This window comes from Alexandromys fortis, unplaced genomic scaffold (assembly GCF_014885135.2).
Source record: "Alexandromys fortis isolate MF-2015 unplaced genomic scaffold, M_Fortis_MF-2015_v1.1 scaffold_1, whole genome shotgun sequence".
In the NCBI taxonomy this organism is placed as follows: domain Eukaryota; kingdom Metazoa; phylum Chordata; class Mammalia; order Rodentia; family Cricetidae; genus Alexandromys; species Alexandromys fortis.
Genome location: NW_026067927.1, coordinates 25,306,731 through 25,319,256, shown reverse-complemented (window position 1 = coordinate 25,319,256; position 12,526 = coordinate 25,306,731). Strand labels below are relative to the sequence as shown.

Here is a 12,526-nt window from a genome sequence, read left to right as displayed (position 1 = left end):
GGATTTGAAAGAGCCTTATTGTTTTAAAGATACAGATGTTTTAACATCTTTGAAATCTGAAGGCCTCACACATTGCTGAACATATTTTTCCTTATGAATCTTTGAAGCTGCTTACAGGAAACAAAGAAAATTGTTAAAGCCTTCCCAAGCATAGATAGTCATAATGAAGCAAATTAGTTCCGAAATGGCCTCACTAAATCACTTTAGGCCGTGGTACTCCGATCACAAGTCGATTTTGTGCCTTCTCTGAAGGCGTCCTGACTTTAAAAAGTCAGCTATCTCCATACTGTAAGCAACACTCAAAAAACCTGAATTCATGCTACTCAAAGTAGTGGGTTGGGCTGGAGAATACTTTTCTCCTGTGATATTAGCCTGACATACATGGCATTTTGGTTTGCTTTGAGGCCCAAGCTGGCCTCGAACTCATAACCTACTTGTCTCAGTCTCCCAGTTCTGAGGAAATGGACAGCCACCAGTATACCTGGCTTCCCTGACACTATTGCCTTTATTAGGGCACACTTTTCATACTCTGAAAAGTTGATCGTGTGAGTAACATTCTTTCCCACAAATTACACACTTCTTAATGGCAAGGATGGTAAGTTATTTCCAAAATGGTGTTCTGGGCCTGGTGTGGTGCCTTGTAATCACCATACTCAAGGGGCTAAGGCAGTTCCAGGATATGGACTGCAGAGAGAGAGAGAGAGAGAGAGAGAGAGAGAGAGAGAGAGAGAGAGATCGTGTCTGAAAAACACAAAGCAAAATGAAACCAAACTAATGCATTTTAGCCCTAGGGTTAAATGCCCAGTGGTAGAGCAAACATCACGCCTTGGGTTTATTTTCCAGTGGCCCCCCATCTGTGTGCTCCTCGCTTGTGTATTTCATCTGATTGGCACTGGATGGCTGATGAAAGGCATGTCGGCCACTTTTTGGGCCAACCCACAGTGGGTAGGCAAGTTATAGCCCCATGATATCTGGCACTTCGGAGAGCTATTTATCATGGCCCTAAAGCACCATCATTTTCTCTAGTCCCTACCCTGTCTATTTTTGGCTCCTGTGTCCCCTTTCCTCTGTCATCCTTCCTAAATATGCCTTTGGCTGTCTGCACAAGAGAACAGTCACTTGACTATGGCACCTCCAAGGATGGCAGGTGCCTTTCCCAGGGGCTCAAGACTTTCTGGGTCAGCTTTCCTTGTCTACAATTCTGTGGTAAACTTGACCTTTGACCCAGAAGCACTAGGGAGGAGATGCGTTCTTCCTGTCTGCCCTCTCTAGTGCATGCTCCATTTTAAAGCATCCTGTTTGTCAGTTAGCAATAAATAAGAGGGACATAGACATTAATGTGGAAAAGAGGGTATAAGTTTTGCCAAGTCAGAGAAAAGTCACAGGAGTTTGGAGAGAAAAATAATAATAGGGTAATCAGGAGGTTGAGACTGTATTCACTTGTTAGATCATTATTAATGTAAATTATTTCCTCCAAAATTGTATTTTTTGTCTAACATTTTCAAGAGCAGATGAATGAAACATGTAGTTTCCTCTAAAATATCTTGTTTTCCACATGGATTTTACTTCATGAACCCTGAATTATAACCATTTAAAAAACACGAATATGAGTCAGGCAGTGGTGGCACACGCCTTTAATCCCAACACTCGGGAGGCAGAGGCAGGTGAATCTCTGTGAGTTCGAGGCCAGCCTGGTCTACAAGAATTAGTTCCAGGACAGGCTCCAAAGCTACAGAGAAACAACCACAAAAACAACAACAACAAAAATCATGAATATGAAATGGCACGTTTGCATTGTCCCATGTGATTCAGCAGACCCTTTTTTGCCTTGAGCTCTGGACCTCTGCAACACTGTCCTTTGGTGTGTGACAGTCACCAACAGTAGCACCTATGTGTTCTGTCCGAGACAGTGTGGCAACTCAGATGCAGAACCCTCCATCTTTAGATCGTGGTCCCTCTGCCTTTGGACTAGAAGCACATGTTTCTAAGGAGCATCAGCTGGCTTCCAGGTCTTTCCTAAGACCTGATTCACTGACTGACATCAATATTGCCTGTAATCCCCCGTTGCATTTATTTTTCTTTACCAATAAAAAATTGGGAGTCAGATATCGGGGTAAGAACCTGAATAATCAGAGACGTGGAGGAAAAGCAACCAGTGACCTCCTATCTCTTCTATTCCTCCATCCAAAAGGACTGAGATCCTCTCTTAGTGCTCCCCGCCACTACTTCCTATCTCTCTATCTGTCCTCAGTCCTCCAAAACCTCTATGTTTAATTTTGGTCAGCTAGTAGCTAGCTCCACCCTCTGATTCAAAGCAAACTTTATTGTCAGAATGCGGTCAAAATATCACACAACAATCCCCCTTTCTTCTCTTCTTTTCTCCCATACTCAACACAGCATTCTATATGTGTAACGGTAGCTTAATAAACACAAACTGAAAGCTAACCCCAGTTTGGACCTCTTCTTGCTGTAGTCCCCTCCCTTGGGATAGCTATTGGCATTTGTTTGTTTTGGTCACAGGCTAGGTGCAGAAATGTCACGAGGCCATCTAGGATAGAAGTGCAGTATACATTGTGAGTATGAGTGTCGCATATATTGTGGGTAACAAACTGAACTTCCTCAATGATGATTCTAGTTAAGTTGACACACAAACACCCAGTACAGGATCTGAAGCAGGGAGGGTGTGGTGGTTTGAATGAAAATATAGGATCCTATGTTTGAGTGCTTAACTGGTCCCTAGTTAGAGGAATGGTTTGAAAAGGATTAGGAGGTGTGTCTTTGTTGGAGAAGGTGTGTCACTGGGGTCAGGCTCTGAGGTTTCAAAACCTCACACTAGGTGTTCTCTCTCTCTCTCTCTCTCTCTCTCTCTCTCTCTCTCTCTCTCTCTGCCTACAACTTTCAGATCGAATTGTGAGTTCTCAGTTACTTCTCTAGCACAGTGCTTGATTGCATGCTTCCGGCCTTGGTGATCATGGACTAACTTTCTAAAACTGAGCAAGCCCCCAATTTAAATGCTTTCTTTTATATGAGTTACCTCGGTCATGGTGTCTCTTCACAGCAATAGAATAGTAACTAAGACAGAAGAAACTTGCTTCATAGATACTGTTCAATAACAAATTTTTAAGCCACTAAGTTTGGGGGTGTTTGTTATCCAGCAATTGATAACTAATACAAACCATAAACTCATATTCTAGATCTTGGCACACATTTTGTGCCAACTTTCAGTACATAGAAGGAAGGATGTTATCATGGACATACGTGAAGCTGACCAGTGTCTGAAGCTCTTTCCTGATACTGAACACCCTCTGAAGGGTCATTTTCCCACCAGGGCAGTCTGTTTTTGACTACTCCACGTCAGGCCATAGTCAGAAAGCGAGACGTCAGATACTCAATGAGTACTCTCTGGGAGGATGGACTGTGAGGACTACAGCCACTGCCGGGCTATCCTGAGCTGATACTATCCCTACTAAGCTAGCATACCTATGACACTTGGATTAAGCTGTCTGTCTGTCTGTCTGTCTGTCTATTGGCAGTTACTGGCATGGGCAGGAGATGTGTGCTCACCAGCTTTGAAATGTGTGTGGGTGGTGTGGAGATGAGAAGGATCAGAAATCAGAGAGCAGAGAGTGCTCTTATTTGGGGGTGACTTCTGTGTCTGTTCAGGGCCTGGGCCTAATCTTCTTGACCTTTGTCCCTCTGGTTGTCCAGATTTCTGATCAATTCGGAGAGCCATCCAATTTGTTTCCATTAGGTTCCCGGTCTACTTAGGATAACCAGATCTGGCTCTTGCCATTTGTTCCTGAGAAACTCAGTAGACGTTTTCAGAACAGAAATATTATAGTAATATATGATAAAGATGGAATACTCTAGGCCCAAGAAGAGTGATCAAGTTCGTGGCTAATGGATTTTTACCAGTTGTCTATTACAATTATAATACTTTGTAATAATTTATTTTTAATTATACATTTTAATTGTCTGTCATTGAAACATTTTATGACGTTCTTTCATGTCTTTTGGTAACGATTTGGACAGTGCTATAATTATTGGATAGCCTCTTTTCATTTAGCACATCATAGTCATTTTTCTGTGTCGGTAAAACCACATTTTAAAAAGGCCATAAAATCTTTGTTTAAGCCTCTGCCTGTGGAAGCAGCCTCCAGGGAGTGTCTGAAATTGGGCCTGAGATCCACCGACTAGTATGAAAGGGGTGGGGAGTGGTGCCTTCATCTAAGCGCTTGGCTCTCTTTTAGCAATTCCACAGCCAGAAAGGGAGGCTTTTCAAGAAGAATAGTGCAGCTACGCAGTACGTGCTCCTGTAACCATAATCCCGTGGCACCCTGCTCACGTTGGGCATTTTTGTTCTATACGTTCACCTCCCATTAATATTTTCACACTTGGCCTTTGTTGCTTGGCTTCTATATTTATTATCTGCCTACTTATTTAGGGTGTATGTGTGTGTGCTCCCAATCATATAGAGAGGCCAGACGTCAGCTTCAGGTCCTTTTCCTCAGGAATTGTCCACCTTAGTTTTTGAAAGGGACCCCCTTATTGTCCTGGAACTTGTGCTTTAGGCGAGATTTGCAGGTCATGGAGTCCCAAGGACCCTCTTGTCTCTGCCTCTCCCCTGTGATTACAAGTGGGGGCGACCACATTCCCACTTTTTTTTTTTTTAATGTAGGTGTTGGGGCTTGAACTCAGGTCTTCGTGCTTGTACAGCAAGCACTCTACCGACTGGGCCATCTCCTTAGCCTAGTTAGTTTTGTGTGTTACTTTTGTGCCCATAAATACCCATCGAACTGGCATCCCTGACGCTCTCTTCCTCTGCTGCTGTGAGAAAGTGGCATTTGACAGCAGCCGCTCACATTTCACTGATTTTTGAGGCTGCCTGCAGGACACCAGTCCCTCCAAGAAAAAGCTTCCAACAAGGTTTTAGAGTTTTATTCCCTTAGCAATGCCTAGGCTATGTAAAAAGTTCTGACCAAAAAAAAAAAAAAAAAAAAAAAAAAAANAAAAAAAAAAAAAAAAAAAGATTAGTACCTTTCATGAGTAAAATCTTGATGACTCTTTTAAGAAAGTTTGATGAGGCTCGGAGCCCATATGTTCTAACTTGGCTACCAACATGTAGAAGAACATGGCTTCCCTTGAACTCATTGCTATTTTATATAAATGAAAGTTTCAGTGTGCTTTACATGCAATGGTCTCATGTAAGTGTGCTGTGACTTGAATTCAGACCATAGCTTAGAGTTACGTGCTTTTTTTTTTTTTTTTAAATAAAGAACAATAGGATGTCTAGTGTGGGTAACTTAAGATGGAAATCAGGGAGAATGACAGCAAGTTCTGGCCAGGCGCTATGGCAGTCTTCAATTAAATCACCATTGGCCCATGCTCTTCAAAAACAAAATAACTAGTTCTCCATTCAGCCGAACACTCCGTGCTTATATGGCCCAATGGTTACCATCATCTCGGGAAGCAAACAGGATCTGTATCATGTAGCTGACATGATTTTGTGTGAAGTCTGATTTTGGCCGCCTAAGGAAAGGGTAAGCTAAACAAAGGGAAGTGGTGAACGCAGAATAGTAACGCTATGCGGGGTCAGAGAGCAACACTTGGCAAATTGTGCCAAATGAGTTGACCAAGCACTCTACTGAGAAATGCAAAGTAGGAAGTCCCTTAAAAACAAAGCCCCAACCCCAACTCTGCTGACCCCAGTAAATAATGTTAAAACATGGGCATAATCTCTGCTATCTAACAAAGAGGCCTAGGATGAGAATGAATAATCCTAGAAAATGTTTTGACGTCTCCAAGAGCCCTTCGTAAACGCACACGCAGTTCGCGTCCCTGCCCTTTGACGATCCGCTGGTCTTGACTGGTGTTCCTAACGTGCCTTTCCCTCCATCAAGTTCGCTCGGACTCCTCATAAACTAACCAATTAATTAATTAGTGAGAGAGTCACTATTTGAAGCGAGAGACTTCGCCTTCAGAAACGGTTTCTAGGGGCCCTTTTATTGACCCGCTAGCGTTCAGGCGTTAGGAACCCGGGGCTCAGCTCCCGGCGGCCCAGCGGAGCTCGATTGCTCTCGCCTGGGCGCGACGCGGGCTCCCCGCGGCTGAGGGGGGGACGACTACACGGCAAGACGTGCGGGCCGCCGACCGGCGGGGCGAGGGTCCTGCGGCCACCGGAGCCCCGTGCCCGCGCCCGCCAGCCCTAGGCCGCCGAGGAAGCCGTCCGCGCGCGCACCCGGCCCGCCCCTCGCGCTGCGGCCCGCCCCTTCGCCTGGCGCCGCCCGCGCGCAGCGTCTCGCGCCGCTCGCCCGCCCGCCTGCCGGGAAACAGCCGCGAGAGCAGCGGCCGTCGCGGCCGCCCGCACCCTTCGCAGCCTCCCCGCTTCACCGCGTCGCCCCGGGCCGCGCGCCCGCCCGCCCGCCAGCTCGTCCGCGTCCCTCGCCGTCTCATCCCGTCGCCCCCGGGCCGCGCGCCCGTCAGCTCCGGGTTAACGCTCCGTCGCTCTCGCCTGCCTGCCCTCCCGCCCGCGGCCGGTCGCCTCAACCGCCGCGCTCCGCCGGGCCGCGCGGCCCGCCGCCTGCTTCCGGGGCGGGCGGACACTGGGCGCCTGGTGCCGGCGGCAGCAGCCACAGCGCCCCCGGGAAGCAGCAGGAAGAAGCAGGGACGAGTGGAGCCGCCGCAGACTGAGTCGCGGCCGGGATGTCCGGGCAGCCTCCGCCGCCACCGCCGCAACAGCAGCCGCCGCCGCCGCCCGCCGCCGGGGCCCCGGGCTCCGGAGTCGCCCTACCCGCGCCCGCGGCCGCCAGCGCCGGCTCCTCTCCGGCCGGCTCTCCCGGCGGAGGTTTGGGGGCCGCGGCGGCCGCCCTGCTGCTCCATCCGCCGCCGCCGCCGCCCCCGGCCACCGCCGCGCCGCCGCCCCCCGCCTCGGCGGCCGCCCCCGCCAGCGCGCCGCCCGGCCTGGCTGCGGGCCCCGGCTCGGCCTCAGGCGTCCCGGCCCCGGGCCTGGCGGCGGGCAGCAGCGCCGCGGCCCCCTTCCCGCACGGCGACTCGGCCCTCAACGAGCAGGAGAAGGAACTGCAGCGGCGGCTGAAGCGCCTCTACCCGGCCGTGGACGAGCAGGAGACGCCGTTGCCCCGGTCCTGGAGCCCGAAGGACAAGTTCAGCTATATCGGCCTCTCGCAGAACAATCTGCGGGTGCACTACAAAGGTACGGGGCGCGGGGTCCCGCGGAGAGATCCGACGGTGCGGGGCGAGGCTCTGGGCGAGGGAAGGTGAGAGTGGGTCCCCCAGGTGGGGAGGAGGTGGGATTCCTAGGCCGGGAGCTGGACGCTTGGAGGGGAATCCGGGATGACGGGACACCTCGCACCTTCCGATTTCCCCGAGATAAATCTACGGGCCGGAGTTGGGTTACATTGTTCTCCAGGTGGAGGGTCAGGCGGTCTCCTCTTACGCAGCGGGGGTGAGAGGCACGATTCCGAGGTACAGTTTCTAATTAAGGGAGCGCAGAGATACACAGGAAGGGGGAGGGAGGCGTGATCTGTGGCGGATTTGTCCCAAATTAGGCCAGAGATTGTCTAGGGGGACAAAAGGACAAGGGGCCCAAGTTGGCCATCATTGCACCTTATTGAAAGCAACCGGGAGGGTGAGAGGGAAACCTTAGGATTCGCTGTTTTCTTTGGGGAGCAGAAACCCGCCCCTCCGGGTGGGAAATGCCCTGTGTTTCCGGGTTGATGTTACATGAAGTTTTGTTGAAAACAAGGGTTTTCAAACATGTTATTTAGCATTCTGAAGAAAATTGGCTCCTATTTTGCACCTGCAGTTAGCAACCTAAGCACCTTAGGCTACTGCTCCCTCCCATCCCCACTTTTCCTTGGTTAAAACAAAGCTTCAAACAAATCGGTTGTATAGGAAATTGTAAATGGCAGTAGGGGTTTTTTGAATTGTAGCTCAGATTGAAGGCATGCGTCTAGTTTACTTGCGTGAAAGGGGTAAAAATAAATGCAGTGGTGTCAGTTTGGAAGCACATTCTGTGTTTCAGGCCCTAAACCTAAAAGCAGGAGCTTTTACATTCCGAGCAGGTTCTTTTTGATTGGCTCTGAAGGAAGGGTCTTCGGATCTTAGTGACAAGCGTGTAAAAGGATATAAACAACCTTGCGATAAGATTCGGGAAGCATTCAGAACTGGGGTTTGATAAGAATCTTAATAAATCTGCTACTATTTAATTGACGAGGAGTATGGCAGCAGAAATCTGAATGATTTGGCTATAAAGACTACACAAAGATAGGCCTTGTTGAACATTCCTTTTTATTCTTGCCATAGGTCCAAAAAAGTGCTTACTATTTCGAACGTTATGTTCCTTGATCTAAGTGGCTGAAAATTTCAAAATACTGAAGGTTTTTTTTTTTCCCCTTTTAGTTAGGACATTTTGTTGATTTCTTCCTGGATTATTACTTAATTTTGTTTTTAAATTTGTGTGAACAGTGAGTGCTATGTTACGAAGTGTTTACTTCTGTTTTGGCTGCCAGAATGCTTTTGTTAGATTTGACAAAACTTTACCATTTTAAATTTGTGGTTTATGGTCAATAAAAAGCTTTTAAAAGCAGAGACTGTATGTAGGGGAGATTAGTGAACAAAGAATCATAGGTTTCCTGAGTCCTGGCAGGCTCTGGCAATATTAGGTATGTTAAAAGAGAGCCTCAGTTTCTTCTGAGTGTTGTGGGAGTTGGGCTACATAGTCCCTAAGGAAATTTCCATGGTAGCTTAAGACTCACGGTTATGGCTTTATTTAACATTATAACATGCCTTGATTAGTTGTATTTATTTCTTTCATGTAAAATTAATCATCTGGGCCAGAGACAAGTGTGTGTTTATGTGGTTGGGGTTTGACTATTATGGTACTGTTTTCGTAATTATTTTTTCCTGTTGGCCTTTTTATTACTTTCTGTTGTGTAACACGGAGATTCACTTTCTGGAAACATCTCTGTTTTATAAACATAAACCATTCATTCTGGAAGAGCAGATTTGTTGTTGTCATATTTTCTCCCTGTTTTTATCTCTTTGTTTCTCATTTCCCCATGTTACAAAGACGGTGTCTCTTTTCTAAACCTTCATCTAGTCTTATTATTTTAAAGTCTGTGTGTTTTCTTTTGTTACTATTTTTCCTGTGTGTCTTTTGAGAGGAAACCAAGTATTCTGGGCAACTTTGACTTAGTAGCAAAAATGAAGTGTTGTAGGTAGTGAATAATAAAACTTAAAAGTCACAAATAAGTATAGATGTGTTATGTAATGTATCCTTGTACTGCCTTGATTTTTTTTAAACACAAAATTGTTATTCTATTGGCATTTTTTTTGTATTACAGAATTTTAAAAGATTAATCATACTTGTTTTCCAAGAATGATGATCTTGATTTCTTTTTCTCTGAACAATGTTTTCTAAGTCGGAATTGCTGATGGAAATAGTTTCTTTAGTGACCTAAAGATCCCATGTCAATAATGACAGATACCTAGATAAAATGAATTGAGTTGCAGAAGAGTCCCCGTGTGTGTAGAATAGTGTATGTTTTTTCTTTGTGTGTGTGTGTGTGGGTGGGTGGGGTGCTCGGGTGCTCCATGGTGCACGTGTGGATCTCACAGGACAAGTTTTAGGAGTAGGTTCTCTATTTCCACCATGTGGGTCCTAGGTTCCCGTCAATCAGACTTGTTGGCAGGAGTCTTTACCCACAGAGCCACCTTGCTGGCTTTATATGAAATTTTTTTGAGGCTTTTTACTTAACAGTCACACATTTGTTATCGAGATGATCCTCTTATTTCAAAAATTGTTGATATTGACGGATTTTTAAGGTGACAGGTTTAGATGTAATTATAACTATTTTTAATAATTAAGAAACATTTAATGAAAATTGGGTTCAGATAACATGTGTGCTATCACTATCAGGATGCTTTACAGAGACAAGTAGATCTGGAAAGTGGGAGCACCTGAAGGTTAGATTTTTTTCAGTCACAAGTCAGGATTAAAAATTAATTTTCTGGGGCTGAAGAGATGGCTCAGCTGTTAAGAGCACTTGTTGAGCTTGCAGTGGACTTGGATTCAATTCCTAGCACCCACATGGTGGCTCATAACCATCCATAAGTAACTACAGTTCCAAGGAATCTGATGCCCTCTTCTTACCTTTTTGGGCATCAGGAACACATACATGTATGCAGGCAAAACACTTTTACATATAAAGTAAAATAAATTTTTAAAAATTTAAAGAAAATTTAAAAGTTTTTGCTGACTCCAAATTTTGTGATCTTTGTTTTATTCTTACGACTTCATTCCATTTGTGTGAGCATAATTTCACATTTCTGAAGACAGTTGTGCTCAAAGGCATTTCCCTCTGGGGGAAAAGGTAACTGAAATGCAATCATGCTTCAGAAAAGTTGGGACTCCTTGGCTGGGCGGTGGTGGCACACGCCTTTAATCCGAGCACTCGGGAGGTAGAGGCAGGCGGATCTCTGTGAGTTCGAGACCAGCCTGGCCTACAGAGCTAGTTCCAGGACAGGCTCCAAAGCCACAGAGAAACCCTGTCTCGAAAAAAAACAAAACAAAAAAAAAGTTGGGACTCCTTGATACTCCTAATTTAAAATGCTTCATACAGACGCCAGAGAACTGAAACTTGAATTTGAGGAAGTGATAGAATAGTGAATTGTACCTTTTAATTGAAGCAGCTTTCAAATCTCTAAGTAGATACTGTTTTTATGTGTGTAGGGTGTGGGGGTAGGGAGGTATGTATGCCTGAATGCGTTTGCCTTGGTGTCCAGAAGAGGGCATTGGATCCCCTGGAGTTGGAGTGAGTTACTGGTAGTTGTGAGCCTCCTGGTGTGGGTGCTAGGAACCAAACTTGGGTCCTAGGAAAGCATAAGGTTCTCTTGAATTGCTGAACCAAGTCCCTGAAGTTATTCATTTTTATATAATTGCTTATAATTTTTGTATTTTTTCTTTATTTTTTTATTTATGTGTGTGCATGCATGTGTGATTGTGTGTTGTGGACATGTACTTGTGAAGGTCTGAGGACAACTTCCAAAGTTTGTTCTCTTTCTATCTTGTGGGAGCTGAGGGATTGAATTTAGATTGTGAGCAGCACTCCTGTTCACTGAGCCCTCTTGCTGACCTTGTTTTCCTTAAATCTGAACAAATATTTTAACAAATGTTTGCTTAAAAGGACAAGGGCCTATTAAGGATTATAGGGGTGCTGAGAAGATGGTAAAGTGCTTGCTATATAAGCATGAGAACCAGAGTTCGGATCCCTACCACTCCAGAGAAAGCAGGGCCTGTCATTGTATGCCTGAAACTCCTGGGGTTTGTAGGGGGGAATATGGACACAGGTGTATCTTGGGGACTTACTAATCAGAGAACAGTCAGTTCCAGGATCAGTGAGAGATCATAAAATAAGAGTAAAGAGTGATTAAGGAAGATAACTGTCATTCTCACAGGGCGATTTAAGAGATCTTTAAATCAAGGAATTTTACTGGGCATGGTGGTAAACTCTTGTAATCTCAGAATATGTGAGAGGTAGAGGTAGGAGTTCTAGGCCAACCCAACCTTCAGAGCAAGATATTGTATTAAAACAAAAAAATCAAAGAATTAAAAGCGAACTGAGTTTTCCCTGGGAATCTCTTTGCTAAGGTTTTGATAAATTGGCTTTGGTTGAATTTAATAATTATACTCAGAAAAAACTAGATACCAGTAATGATAATTGAGCAGTTGCCATGGGGCAGAAAATTGTGGTTTGTGTGCATACCTTGTTTACTCATTCATTCTTTCATTTAAGCTTTCATTTCATTTCTACATGTTTACTTGGCACTGGTTTCTGGGCTTAAAGATGACTAAAATACCGTCTTTGACCTCACAGAAAGAACATAAAATGGAGTAGTAAGGAAATGTCAGAGGATACTGTGGAAGACAGGAGCATCTAACTTAGACTGACCCTGGGAAGGGGTGCAGTGATTCTCAACCTTCCTAATGCTGTGACCCTTCAATATAAGTCTTCATGTTGTGTGTGTGTGTGTGTGGGGTCCATCAAGCATAAACTTATTTCATTGCTACTTCGTAACTGTAACTGTGCTACTGTTAAGAATCATAATGTAAATATCTGATACGCAGGATCTCTGACAAGAGACCCCTGTGAAAGGGTCATTCGAACCTCTGAGGTTGAAAAACCACTGAATTCGAGATTCAGTCATGAGTATTTCTTTGAGAAGTTAAGCTTAGTGGTAAAACTTAAAAGATGAGAGCAAAGGCTTAGAGACCTTATTCTGTGGGCGCTGGAGAATCATCAGGTTTTAAACAGAAAGTGCCTGGGTCACATTGTTATTTTGTCAGACCTCACAGCTGATTGAAATAGAGATCCAAATGTATAAGACAAAAAATTTAGTTTCTTTAGGAAACTGTTGCTTTAATGTCTTGATCAGTGGAAGGGGCAGAGAAGATATATATATATATATATATATATATATATATATATATGTATATATATATATACAC

At 45.1% G+C, this 12,526-nt stretch overlaps 1 protein-coding gene across 2 annotated transcripts in view; it reads left to right on the top strand.

Moving 5' to 3' along the window:
• Positions 1–6,555: 6,555 nt before the first annotated feature.
• Positions 6,556–12,526, top strand: part of Ranbp9 (RAN binding protein 9) — a 79,709-nt gene continuing 73,738 nt past the window's right edge. For both annotated transcript variants that reach the window (XM_050143555.1, XM_050143554.1), the window contains exon 1: positions 6,556–7,210. In XM_050143555.1, the coding sequence (XP_049999512.1) occupies positions 6,703–7,210 (508 nt within the window). In that variant the 5' untranslated portion in view covers positions 6,556–6,702. The remainder of the gene's footprint in view (positions 7,211–12,526) is intronic.